The sequence below is a fragment of the Nannospalax galili genome, unplaced genomic scaffold, assembly GCF_000622305.1.
Source record: "Nannospalax galili isolate Female #2095 unplaced genomic scaffold, S.galili_v1.0 scaffold281, whole genome shotgun sequence".
NCBI classification, from domain to species: Eukaryota; Metazoa; Chordata; class Mammalia; order Rodentia; family Spalacidae; genus Nannospalax; species Nannospalax galili.
The window spans coordinates 10,880,247-10,894,771 of NW_008349068.1; the positions used below are offsets into that span (position 1 = coordinate 10,880,247).

The 14,525-nt window shown below is 36.9% G+C and overlaps 1 protein-coding gene across 7 annotated transcripts in view; it reads right to left on the reverse strand.

Moving 5' to 3' along the window:
- The window catches only part of Ikzf2 (IKAROS family zinc finger 2), a 148,775-nt gene extending 134,393 nt beyond the window's left edge, over positions 1-14,382 (reverse strand). For 2 of the 7 annotated variants that reach the window (XM_008846250.2, XM_029569938.1), the window contains exons 1-4: positions 14,048-14,382; positions 12,719-12,822; positions 11,174-11,222; positions 10,328-10,432 (exon numbers count right to left, since the gene is read on the reverse strand). In XM_008846250.2, the coding sequence (XP_008844472.1) occupies positions 10,328-10,432; positions 11,174-11,207 (139 nt within the window). In that variant the 5' untranslated portion in view covers positions 11,208-11,222; positions 12,719-12,822; positions 14,048-14,382. Of the gene's footprint in view, positions 1-10,327; positions 10,433-11,173; positions 11,223-12,718; positions 12,823-12,952; positions 13,006-14,047 lie in introns of those variants that run through there. The other 5 variants (XM_029569942.1, XM_029569941.1, XM_008846249.3 and 2 more) reach the window with 4 other exon arrangements.
- Positions 14,383-14,525: the final 143 nt, after the last annotated feature.

Consider the following 14,525-nt stretch of genomic DNA (forward strand, 5'->3'; position numbering starts at 1 on the left):
TTCAAACACTGCTAAAATTTAACACTGTAATAAAATTCACTTTTTATTGCAAAATGTTGTATTTTTGCTATGTATGATATGAAACTGTACCCTATATGATTAGGTTCTGCTTACCTATCTTTCAACAGCTAAAATTCCCTATTAAAAAGCCCAATTCTCAACTTCAAATGATCAAGAAATGATCTAAGTAATAATTTCTAGAGGAAATAGAGTTTTGATAGTCAGTAATTAAACAAATTCTCAGCCCTATAAGATACATACACAGCACTTTCAGCTGAAATACTAGTAAATGTATTGAAAATTAAGCAAGGCATATCAGATCATCTTACAGACAAAGATTTTGACAGGTCTGATTCAAAAGATCATATATAGACATATTTATTTAATAAGAAACATATTCTACATATAAATATTACTTATTAAAGTGCGAATGTTTTAAACAGCAACAATACAACATGGATTGTTATGAGAACAGCCATAATGGGAAATGTTTTCTACAATAGTAGAACAGATGGTGCCTCTATAGAACTAGAAATTCTCCATGTTATTCAAATGAAAGGGAATAATGTAGTACCCCCAGAACTTGAAAATATTCTCAAACCCTCTATTCGATGTCTTAGAAAGAAGTCAGTGCAGCTGATATAGTCAGGTGTAAAAAGAACCACAGCTTTAACGATAACAAGAGAGCAACGACAAAAATGTCAGAGGTGTCTACATCACGAATGTTAATTTATTAGAACGTGACTTTTCACCGATTAATTATATGCTTTTCGAAATATCTGCAGTGCATAAGAAAAGTTAATTGAAGCATTTCATCTTGTGCTTGCTACTAAAACAGATTTAAATAAGTGACAGAGAACTGCCTTTAAAATTACATATGGAATTCAATCTGTAAACTGTAAATGTGCTACATAAAGACAGAGCCATCATAATGAAGAGGAAAAGGGCTTCACTTACAGTATTGTTTTCTCAGATTTCACAGGAGACGACTGTACAGAATCAGAAAATGCTTTAAAGAGCTCTTTAGAACCTTGCAGATTATCTTTGTTTAAAGATGATAGAATCATTTTAGAATGAGACATTATAAACACATACTCAGAAAAGTTACAGACAAATTAGGATTTGAGAGTTATTTACCATCTAAGAACACAAATTTTCAAATTTCTTCAAATAGGTCAAAAGTACATTATTTAAATAGGCATGCGATATAATAAGTTGTCATTGCATTCAATAAATGTTTCCTAGCCTCCTATCAGGCATACTGTATGTTGGGATTAAAGAAACAAACAATGTATGATCACTGTCCTCAATGACAGCTGGGAAAATCTCAGATTTATCTCTTTATAATCAACAGGTGGCCCCATAATACAGATACATGCTTTTAAAAAGTTCTTTTATACTCAGTAATTAAGACATCTTTTCTATAAAATAACATGAAGTATAATTTTGTGACAGAATCTCACTTGCTATGGTCAGATTACTTCAGCAGGTCCAGTGAGTAGTATTTTGTTATTTATTTTCATCATCTTCTGACCCAGGCATTGGAAGCTCATGCCAATCTGGAGCTCACAGAAAGTGTCCTTCCCAGGTGGCAGTACTATGTCTTCTCTTCATCTAAAGCCATCATTAAGGCCTCTTAAACTGCTGACCACATCACCTGTCAGTGTTTCTGTGAACTGAAGTTTAGATTTATGGCAGTTGGAGTTGAGGTGTCCTTTACAGGCAATACAAGATTGCCATCACTGACTTAAGCCATAAAATCCACATTTAACAAATGTAAGACAGAAATATAAATCACATTAAAGAAAATGAATAGATCCCAGGCCAGTAAGAATTGGCTATAGCCTGATTATATACATTAATGTAGGTTCTAAGCTGAATTTGGCTGAGTTAGTTGAGAAAAGTGGAAAAAAGAAGAAGAATTTTGGAAGGTTTTGACTGAATGGAGAGTTAGATTCATGGGAGAAGCAACCACGTCAAAGGACTTCAACCCTGGTGGCAATGCCATCTCCACAGTGAGGCCCAGCAAACTGTGCCATCAAACACCTGAATTCTATAATGCTCATCAAATGACCATCACCCATTACTCATGAGGTCAGTTCACAAAAGGGAAATGATCTTGTCTAGTCAAGGAATGTGATAGGGTCCTACACTGTGAAATGAAGTATCAATTTATTTGAACCCTTGAAGATTGACATCATCTCTTCAAAACACCTCAAACATAGTTTTCTGTACCCAAACACCAGCTATGTATTATAATATATAAGTGCCAATAAATGTTTGGTAGATTGTGCAAAGACGAAAAATACTTGCTCAGAGAGTTCTAAATTTCCACGTCGGAAATCTCAGAAGTGTTGCTGTCATTAACATTTATATGGAATTTGGTGGTGTCTTAAGTAATCAGAGCTTACAATTTTTTTTGACAGGGTCTCCCTAGTATCATCTCACCTGGAGGTCACTCTGTACCAGGCTGGCCTCCAGTTCACAAAGATCCGCCTGCCATCCAAGGGTTGGGATCAAAGACACACACCATCATGCCTGGCATTAAACAATTTTAAAATCGAATACTCTAATAGATATTTTAAGACAATAAGCATGGTAATAAAGGTGTTAGCTGCAGCACACTATTCCCTAGGTAATTTTATCTCAAGTTGCATAATATTATATAGCTTTTATTTTTTATTTATTTTTCTTTTATTTTTTCATTTTTTAAGACAGGATCTCCCTGCATCTCTAGCTGGCCTGGAAATCACTATGTGGCCCAGACTGGCCTAAATCTCACATAGATCCACCTGCCTCTGCCTCCAGAATGCTGCAATTAAAGGCATGTGCCACCATACCCAGCTCTGTATTGCTTTTAAAACATCATTTAAAAAATTATACATAGTATTTACATATTTATCTCAAAAGTTTGAAAAAGAATCTGGATTAGAGTGCTAAATTCCTTGACTATTAACCTAGCAGAACTGGCTTCTATTTATCTAACTAGTCATGTATTATAAATTAATATTTGTTAAGAAAATGTACACTACATAATAAAGACAGCTCATTAGAGTATAAACATTTGGATATATGACATATATTAGACTTACGACTTTTAAAAACATAACCATGGAATTTATGATACTATGTATACCACAAACATATCAAAGAGAAGGGTTAAGATATTTTATTTGAAAACCAATGAGTCAATCACACAAATTAACCAGACACCTGAAAAGAAAGGATTCTACTAAGCAAATGGTTTATTAAAGAATGTGCTTACCCATTTTGACATAGAATTTTGATGTAACGGGGTAACTGAGGAAATAAGGGCCATTGATCAAAATGGTAGGAATTACTAAAGGATGAACTTAGAAATACTAGTGTTAAAGCAATATGGGAGCAAGGTAATGGAACAAATTCACACTTGTCTAGTATGTGCCCCTACTGACTGCTAACTGCTCCCAAATTCCACCTTACAGATGCTCAGGGTCTGTTTCCAGAACAAAACTCAAAGAAGTCTTCTTCTGGAACTTTCCTCAAGCATTTCCTGCCTTTGTAAATGGAATATATCATCACTGATCATCATCCTCAACTCCCTCATCTCCATAACTCTATTATCCACTTCAAAACATGACTCCAACCCTTCTGTTCCTGCACACCCCCTTACCACTAGTTCTTGTGGCCTGTCACTCGGCCATTACAACAGCCAACTAAAGATGCCCTCCTTCCTCATTCACAATTTTTCCCTGTGTGACAGTCAACAAAATCCCTGTCAATCAAAAACACTGAAGTCTTGTGCTCCCCAAAAAATGAAAGGCAGGTTTCCTGCCATACAAGATATTCCATTGTCCTGCCCTGACAAACTCTCAAGAGTCATCTCTGGCTTCGAATTCCTACAGGCCAACTTCACATCTAGAAGTGCCAACCTGCTTGTGTCTCTTTGCCAGAATACTGTACACTATTTCTCACTTCTCACTGAGAGGACACAATTTTCTGGGAAAAGAAAATCTTTCACTTCTCCCCTAAATTGCTTACATGTAATACATCTCAGCTCAAACAGCCTCTCTCTAGAAAAACCCCCTGAACTCGTATGACCTCTCAGCTCCTATAATCAAGACTCCTAGCTTACTACAACATAATATCAAGTTTAGGTTTCTGTCTGTACCACTAGAGTAGGGTTCCAGCAGGACAAAAATGGTGGGCCTCTGGATTCACCTTACGATGTCTGGCGTGTAGAAGAAGGCAAACATTTCTAAATTAATCAGAATGATAAAGCAAATGCCAAAATTGTATTTTAAATGTACTTCAAATTTAAAACACCTAAAATATTATCGTGAAAATGTACAAGGCAGCCTACAACATGATTAGGTAGCATCAGAGAGGAATTTGTGGTACCCTGGGTAGAGAGATCACTCAGTGGCTAAGAGAGCACATTGCTCTTCCAGAGGACCTGAGGTGGGTTCCTAGCACCTGCATTAGGAAGCTCACAACCACCTGTGACTTCAGCACTCACTTCGCGCACACACCCCACCCCACCACACAGTAACTGACATTCAATTACATGGGAACTCTCTAGAAAATAACTGATTCTCAACATGGATAGGAAATTCCATTAAGAAGATTCTCTCTTTGTTCCGTCTAAATGACTGGTGTCTTTGGAACACAAATGATAAACAATGATTTCCCTTACATATATCAAAACCAGAAAAGTTTTTTTTGGAAAAATCCAATATATAGGCAAACTCTATTTCTAACCATATCTTCACAGAGGCATTAAATACCAAATGATATTTTCTTCCATTTTTATACTAACTTATCAAAAATAATTCCTTTGCCCCATGGATCCATGAAGGAAACAGGCCAGAGCAAAAGGCCCAAATTTCTAACATCTGAATCTGAAAACCAAGCATTTTCTTTGTGAGTTATTTCTACATAAAAATCAACTTAAGTATTCTGAGCAATAGCAGCAGTGGCTATGCAGCAGAGCTACTAATGTGCCTGGGGTTGTGCTGAGCATTTTCCATATACTGCCTCATTTAAACATCACTACAGCCCACTGGGAGCTTCTGGTTATCCCCAAATTACAGATGGGTAAGCTGGAGCTCAGAGATGTGAGACAAATGCTAAACTTCACATAGCAAGTGAGTAGCAAGGCAGGAATTTAACACTATGTCCCAGGCTCATTCTGACCCTAGTGTCATGTTATAAAATGGAGAAATTATTTACTCACTCCGGGGAGTTATTGTGGAGACTAAGTAAACAATATGGAAAGCTCTTCTCACAGTTCTGAGCATCCGATGCACCCTCAATAAATTATGCCTGTCTACCTCTCCAGTTCAGCAGCAATCACACTTTAAAAAAAAAATTCCAATATATTCCTTATTTGTTTCAAGGTGGAGCTATCCCAAGTCTCAATTCACAAAAAGAAAGTAATACCAGATTAAAATATATCTATATGTATAAACACACATATATTTGATAGAAACAAATATGAAGAAAACAGTAAAATGCATTCTACCTCATTTTTACACTGTAATATCACTGATCTTCCAAAAGATCAAAAATCCATCAATATTGAAGCTATATCAATGTATCAAAACAGAAGGAAAGCATTGGATCTAAAGATCTTAATTCCTTATGGCTTACTGGAAGACTCCCAGTAGAACCTAATCAATCACGTCACATTAAAAAATAATAATAATACTTCAAAAGACAGAATGGAGAATCGGAAATAGATGCATAACCCTGCCAGAAAGATGTTTTGCTTTTCGAAGACAGACCTTAATTCTCACCTGTAAGCAGCCTAAAAAATGGGGTCATCAGGGTGGAATGAAGTTCAAGGAAAAACGTCATGCTTTTGCTGTTAATTACCTGAGAACATGTGCTTACATTTTTTTCCTTTTTAACTTTTTCTTTTTCTTTTCTTTTGACACACAGTCATGACACTTGGCTCTGATAGCTGAAAAGACATTAAATCAGAGCTTTCTATTGTTTTAAATTTTCTGACAAATGAAAAGTAATGTCAGGTACACTGGCAATATACGTATATACGTATATTTCACTACCATGATTCCAAGCATAGGTTTTCCATCAAGCTCAACTGGTGTTCTATGAGGGTGTGTCCTACGGAAATCCAACCAAGGGTGACTGCCAAGCTAAGATACAGAAGACAGCACAGAAAGCCAGGGAATCCCATAATATAAGCTATATTTTAGAAAGCCAGTTTGACAAGATCACTGACACTGTTCCATCCTTATGACCGTATTCCTCTACTTCTGAAACACCATTTTTGTCACTAAAGCATGGGTCAGTGTTGGACACAGTGGACACTACCATAAGGTGATACTGCAGAGACACAAATCATCGAACTAACCCATGAGAGAACATCCTGGTTCTGAGAATTTTGTCTTTCTTCTAAGCGACCTAAGTGGTCAACTGATTTCTTTTAGCCTCAATTTCCACAGATGAGAAATAGAAATCACAATAGAGTTCTGCCTTGCTGTGTTCTAAAAATGGAAAGTAGCTAAGAAAAGAACAAATGTAAAACACTATGGAAAGAATAAACTAGATTCCCTGACCTGATTATTGGTCAGAGCCTTGTAAAACTAGAATTACTACTTCCAATTCCATACATGCCATCTTGGCCATCAAACTGACTGATAAATAGTACTGACTGTACAACTGAACCATCTAAGGATTTCAAAGTAATCAAAACAAAGTTTAAGTCATGGTATATTTTCAAATTATTTAAGTAATGGCCTGCTAAGAAAATCTACTTACTGGCATTATAAAATTAGATAGGAGAAAAATTAATTATGAATTTTGGAATGTTGGAGGACTGGTGAGATGGCTCAGTGGGAGGCACTTACCAGGAAGATTGAGAACCTTAATTCTATTCCCAGGACCCCCATGGAAGCAGGGGAGAACCAATGCCCACAAATTGTTCTATGACCTTGCCATTCATGCTGTGGCACATGTACACCCACAAATATAAATAAATAAATAAATAAATAAATAAATGTAATTTAAAAATAAATGTGACAAATTGTCAGCGGCAGGAGCATAATAATTTGAAATTGATACTGAAGCCATTAGGTAAGAATTAGAAATGAGCTAACCCAGAAACAGATGGAATCACAAAGTATCATCTGATGGCTAGAATACAATATGGATTATTTTTCTACTGCTCTGTCTGAGTTGTCTAGCTCAGATTTTTAACGTCCAGATTCTATTTCAAAAATCACTTAACACTGTATATTTCCAGTAGCTATCAAGGCACAAATGTCATTCCTGACACCAAAGATTGTCAGTAAAGTCAATATAGACACTAATGATCCCAGGCAACAATGCTCAACCTCTTATCAAAGAGATCCGAATTCCAGAAGAAAAACTCCAAAGTTCTCTACGAAAAATCACTCTAAAGCACAGGAAGGAATTATATAAGATGCTAAGATCACTAAGATCTGTTATTCCTTGAAGGTTATATTATTCACTGAATTTTAAAATCCCAAACTGTCAGGTATTATAACATTTTAGTTCTCTCGCAAGCACCCGGTGCTCTGTTCTACACTGCCACATGATGATAGCTGCTGTCGTTATTTTTATACAATAGCTGGCGGCAAGGTGTACAGATACACTTCATCTTAGAAAAGTAGCCAAGTACCCTAAACACATGATTGGAACCTTCTAGTAACACTGACCACTTTCCTAAAGGCAGAATAAATGGATTAGTACACCTTACTGAAGCTTTATGGCCAGGATATTAGTTTATGAAAGGCACAGTTTGATTTTATTTCTTTTACTTTATTCTAAACAATTTAAATAGAATTCTTTTCCCCCCTTACCCTAGAAGTCTCCTTCTTGCTACCCGAGACTATCTCATTATATTCTAAAAGTTTTCATATGTGCTTCTGTCTTTAATACTTCCCATCAAAACTTTAATTCCATGTTTGGAAGAAGCAACTTCCCAAGAAATATATCTGAAGACATTTTTAAATGTAGAAGACAAGTTATTTTCATTTAACAAAGTCAATGATGTCTGTGAAAGGATAAAGAAATTCAGTCCTTCCTGACACAGGTGAATTCTGAGGTTTTGCACACACAAAAAATTATTCCAAGTCACAAACAAACATCTCAATGACCGATTCTAGGTCTCTGTTCTAATTAACAGACAAGAGTCCCTGTCTAACTCTATTTATTTTGGCAATCTAAAATGCTGATATTCTCCTAGATCTAACAGAGAGGAAAATGGGTATCTTCTCCATCTAACACCTAAGTGGGTAACCTAGATACTGTAAATAGAGGCTACCATAAGGGATACAACAGACAGCTCTGAAGTAAGAGCCAAAATATTTCACCTGCAACTCTTTGGAAAAGAACCTGAAAACCCATACAGCTTAGCCAATAACTTTACTAACATGGAATTGCCACAGGCTAGCACATTAGAAAAAACAAAACCCACAAAATCTCTTTACCAAACTTAAGTTTACTGCTGTTGGATGAGAAAAGCTCAAACCAGCAGAAAACCACAGTTCTCATTTGTTCAAACTAATCATTCCTCTACTTTGCAATGTTTATGGCAAAGAAGGGAGAACTGCACTACGTCTTTAAAGGAAGTAATTAGAAAAGCAAATCACAAGGAGCCAACTGAGGAATTAAACATTTTCTTGGTGATTTTCTTGTGGTGAGTAGGCAGTGACAGTCAAGTCTGATTCATTCTCTATGCCACATATTCAATGTTTTAAACAATAGAAATATATTAGCTAGAATACAATAGGAATGACATATAAATCTATCTTAACTCAGAAAATTGTATGAGCAAGCTGTTATTGAGAAATACAAACATATTCTGTTAAAGTACTAATAATATTAAATGGTAAAATGTAAAATCCTCTATTGCTGCTATACTATCACTTCTCAGTCAACAAACAAAAAAACAAGAAATAAAAAATAAATGCCATAGGATTTATCATAAGAGATTAGCACTAAATTCAACATGCAATCATTCAATAATTATTTTAGTTTTTCCTTTCTATATCACAGAGGAATCTCAAGGGCTGCCTCCAGAATGAAATTTTCTGCATAACTTTTTCCCATTCATAAAATGAAGAAAACTTTTAAAGAAAGTAAATTCAAATAGTTCAATCACAATTTCAAGTCAATAGTTAAAATCACTCAAAGTTAATGAACTAAAAAATGTATTCAAGAATAATTTATATACTTCTGTTTATGATTCAGAAGTCTTTACTAATTACAAAGTTTGTAGCTTTACAATAGCTTAAGCTGGGGTAATAGAGGAAAGTTGAAAGGAAAAGTTCTCTCTGATAATCAGAATTAACTTGAGAATACACTTAGAATCAAAGTTGATTCAATTTTTTTTTCAGTTTCTAAATCTTGAAAATGGAAAGGGAAAAGTCTTTCCTTCATATATCACCCAAGTAGAAAAGTTACAAATCAAATTAAGCTCACATATAAATTGTGTAAGAATATAATATATATTTCAAGTAGAAAGGAAAAAAAAGACTTCAAATCCATTTATAATAGAAGTTAATAGACCACTTGTACTTACAGATAACTAACCTGGTAAAAACATTCTAATTAAGAGACAAACTACAGTCTTAATAAATAAAACTGTCTTGTCTTCCAACACTGACATCATGTAAATTGTTCTTTTATTACACACAACATTGTACATTACATTCCATATGAAAGGATTAAATAGACATTCAAAACTGTCTACTCTTGCAAGCCCAAATCTTCCTTCCACATATTATTTTCTGGACAATCTAAAACAAAATGCTTTCACCGTTGCTAATGACATTTCCCTTCTGATGCTTTGGAAGAAAAACTTTGGCATGCTTTTTTTTAAATTCTTTTTTTAAAAAGCAAATAACACTATAGTTCTACAATTGATGTTTTAGCTTTGTACCAAGGCAATAATTTTTTTCCTTTCTTTTTTAACTATGAAGAATCCTTTGGAAATGACACATTTTCATATTTTTTTTAATCCGACAACAACAACAACAACAACAACAAATCTAGAGTAAACCTAGCAATCAAAACAATCATCACCAAATCCTAACATTTCTTACCTGATACAGGTAAGCACCAGCTCCCAAAAGCCACCTTGGAATAGTTCAGACTAGTAAGTAGGCTCATGTTTTATGATACTAGAATGACAGGAGTAAATCTGTGTTGCTCTTTCTCTAGCAGGAGCTATAGTGGTAGCTAGCCACAGTGTGAGCAGACCCCACAGACGTAACAAATTCAAATCTGTCGCTTGAGAAAAAAAAAAAAGAAAAGAAAAGAAAAAAAAAAAAAAACACATAAAACGGAGACTTACTGCTTGTCATGTGACTTGGTGAGGCATGCTGTCCATTGGGTGTGCTTGATGTGAGGTCGATTGCCATATTGGAGTGCTCCCCTTCAGGTGAAAGCTCATTGTCACCTGTTTTCAAAAATAAAATCATTTGGTCTCTAGTCACTCACATAAAATCTTGTTACTAAGACTGCCTCATACACAGAAGCATGCATAACTGAACATTTAAGTTAATCTTTTACTTTTAAGAGAAACTATAAGAAAATACAAATACATAGCAAATGAATGAAATAGGGGGGAAATGCCACAATCTGCCCATAAAAATCTTAACAAAACTTTATTATCATAAACTGTTACATGACAAACAGGGCCTATGAAGTAGTTGATGGATAAAATAATTCTAGCAAAAACAATGAGCATTTTCTAAAATATCAGGTAAGACATTTCAAAAGAGAGTTGCTTTAAAAATGAAAACTTAAGAGAATTCTCACATTATGTGATTATGTGTCTAGAAAAATTAGGCTACATTGCAATAAATATGTCGTACACACTGAACACACACACACATATATTATAAAAAACCTGGTGCATTCTAGACTTAAAGTAAGTGGAAAAACAAATCAAATAAAAACTATAGCTCTGATAAGGCACAATTACTAAATAGTATCCTTAATTTAATGAGTAAGGATATTTCTATAGTCTCTTATTTTGCTTCTGTTGTTACTTCCTCAGATTCATTCAAAGGTGAAACTGTGAATAGTATATAAAAATAGAGAACTCATAATAAAAAATCAAAGCTCAGGAATTCACATACAGGTAACTCGAAGCTAACGTGTCATCCACGACAAATTAATGAAAATGAATACTCACATGTTATGTAGCCATCAATAGTCTCTGTTTCCATAGTCAAAGTGCAGTGCTGTAAAACAAAAGATTATAGCCTCAACACAAGGATTCCTTCCAGCATCAGCCATTAAATTCTTCACTTATTTGAAGCCCCAAACAGTTAGTCCACGTTGCTCCTGCAACCTGTCCTAAGGAACATACTACTATGTAGTGTATGTTCTCATTTGCAAGTCACTGAACTCTCTGCAAATGATCTGATTCCTGTTGGAGATAGGATAGGGAAGGTAAGAGTGCTGTGGGATGGGCTATAGCAGAAGAATGGCTCTCTTAATCAAAATTTACCTGTTTTCTCAGAAAAACATGTGGAGAATATACCTCAAATTTCCCAACTTTAACTGCAATTTAAATATTTTACCATTCACTACTTCCCACAATCACATTGCAGTTTGAGGACTTGCCTAGTATACAGATAGCTCTATTCACAATTGTTGCAAGTTGGTTCATCATGTTCTAATAGGGAGGGGGTGAACAAACAAACATAAGAAAACAAAACAAAAAACTTAGAGCTCAACTGTATCTTGAAGACTTGTGCAGCAATTGGCCAACTCTCTGACTTGTATTGACATTTTAGCCTACCCTAAGTTCTGCGTAATCACCTGTTCAACGTATCTTTAATTTCCTGCCAGACCATGGTTGGATAAAAATGCCAAGCAGATTTAATACATTTGGATTCCAACATTTTAGAAACATGTGGCTGTGCAGGAGGGGGGTCACTTCCCCCCTAACCCCCAGTATGATGGATGATTTTCATGCACCAATAACACAAAACAGAACTTAATTCTCAGAAACTAAAGTAAACTGTATGAGATGACACCCCCTAGCTTTGATTCACATAATGAAAAGATCGATAATCTAACTGTATTCTTTGACGGAAAAAGTTAAAGAATTGACAAGTCCTGAAGAGATTTTTACTTATTTTTCCCCCCTTTGGCCCTGGTTCTTTTTGCCTTTAGTTTCAAAACTCTCCCAGCACCAGCAGCTAAATTATTCACAATGAGCCATTTCTGTATTGATCGCCAAGTATATTTAGCCCTGGCTCCTGGAATTTCTCCATTACTTACTGGAAAACAGGCAGCTTCACTTCTTGTCTCCAAAACCACTTCCCTTCTCCCTCCCCTCCCCTCCTTCACCACCAGTCTCTCTACCCCCCCCACCCCCAAAAAACTTTTCTTTCTTTCTTTATGGAATAATCAGATCAAATTCTGAAGTTAGTTACTGCATAGCACTTAAATATCAACCTGCCCTACTCTTATCAAATTCTTTCAATTATGATTACATAAGGCTTTAAAGAAAGGGATACGTAAAGTTTAAAGGGGGAGCAGTTACTTCGGAGATTTTACAAATGAGTTTATCGCTTTAAAAATGTACACATTAACACATATATTCAAAAAGAAAAAGAAAGAAACGTCAGTTAGAAGCGAAAAAGTCTGTCCCATCAATGAACTAGTTATTAAACCTTCAGAGTAGGAAAAGAAAGAAAAAGGAGAAAGAGAAACGAAATGTACATACAAAAGAAACTGTCCTTTGATTAAAAAAGATCCATCACCATTTCCAGCTCTGTCGTGAGATCCCAGCTTCTTCTAACCCCTCAAAGAGGAGGTGACAATGTCGGACTGAAGACACACGGAGAGAGAAAGAAAGAAGTTTTTTTGTGTTTCCCCCCTTCTCTCTTTCCCTCCCAGGCCCCCTCCAAGCCAAGCCCCCTGCAGAGTTCAAGGCAAGAAGGCAGGGAAAGCACTTTACAGGTGGGTCATTCCAAGCCCGAATCCAGCAAACAGATCGGCTGATAAACAAAACCAAGAAATGAGAGAGAAGGAACAACCCCCCCAACCACCACCTCCTCCACCACCTCCTCCTCCTCCACCTCCACCTCCTCCCCCCTCCTCCTCCCCTTCGTCCCTTTGGGATGGTCTAGTAGGAAAAGTCACTCAGGAATGGCACCACGTACTTTCAGGAAAGAGGAAAAAAAAAGAGAGAGAAAGAGAGAGAGAGGTCAGTCAGTGCTACAGCAATGCGATTAACAAGAAGAGAACAAACTTGATCCACCGGTTCCTTAAGAATCGACCAAAAGCTAAGACAAGAAAACTGAAAGAAAACAGGGGAGGGGGGCACGAGGGGAGGGACAGTCAGGCAGAACCCAGGGAGGAACCTAGGCCAACTTCACAGGACTGTTTTGTGGCCTCTGGCAAAAAAAAAAAGACAGAAATTAAATCTTCATTCCATCTCTTTCACCCATACCAGAACCTGTCAAAGTGATTTAACTGCTGCCTTAATACGTGTGTCATACCATGTTGTTGTTTTTTTTTAATTTGGGGGGGTTTGTTTTGTTTTGTTTTCTCAATTCCAACAAGATCAGGATAGTACCTTCTATTCAGACAGCTGCAATTTATGCCAGGCTATCCAATCTTTCTTCTTGGAATTCAAGTTTAAACAAAGCAAAACCAAGTCCAAATCCATGACAGCTATAGAGATGAGAACTGATTAATCGATTAACATCCCAGAAGCAGATTACAAGGAGGGGATGATAAATTAAGGCAGAGGACATCGTCTTCAACCCGATTCCCTGAGCGTCTTTTACAGAAATCATTACACTACTCATAACCGCAACCCATCGCTCCCAAAGAAAAACACCTATATTATTCTTATTATCACTGGTTAACAGCAACAAGTCATTTGATCACATCACAGTGCAAAACGAGATGCCACATAATTACACTTAACTTTGAAAACACTCCCCCCTTTGCAAATCATACACAGATTTATATATAATCTATGAATCAGAAGACAAATAAAACAAGAGCTGTTCATCCCCACGCAAAAAGCCAAGCGGAGATTTACCTCAGCAGTGCGTGCAGTAAAATAATCCCATCACCCTTTTGTTTGTGTTTACTGTTAGTGTGTCCTCTCTCTTTCTTTCTTTCCTGTGCCTAACGTGTGTTTGTGCACTGCAGTTGGTGGTGGAAACTAAGGCAGTGGATCTGTAGCTAAGGGTAATCCTGTTTTTACTTCCTCCATCTTCAGCGAGGAGCAGGGTTAGCCCGGGACAGCTGGTCAAACCCCGAGAAACCGATCCAGCGGAGCCCGAGAACATCTCCCCCGCCGGCCGGGCTCGCGCAGACGCCCGCGGGCGGAGGGCAGGCGGCGGCGGCGGCGGCGGCGGCGGCAGCGGTGGCGACAGCGGCGGCGGCGAGCTTCGGGTACCCAGGGACCTCAGAGCGCACAGGCTCCGCCTCGTCGTCGTCATCTTCGGCGGTGATCGCCGCGCGCCCAGAGGCTCCTGCAGTCAAAGAGTGTCCAGCGCCAGCGCCTGCCGCCC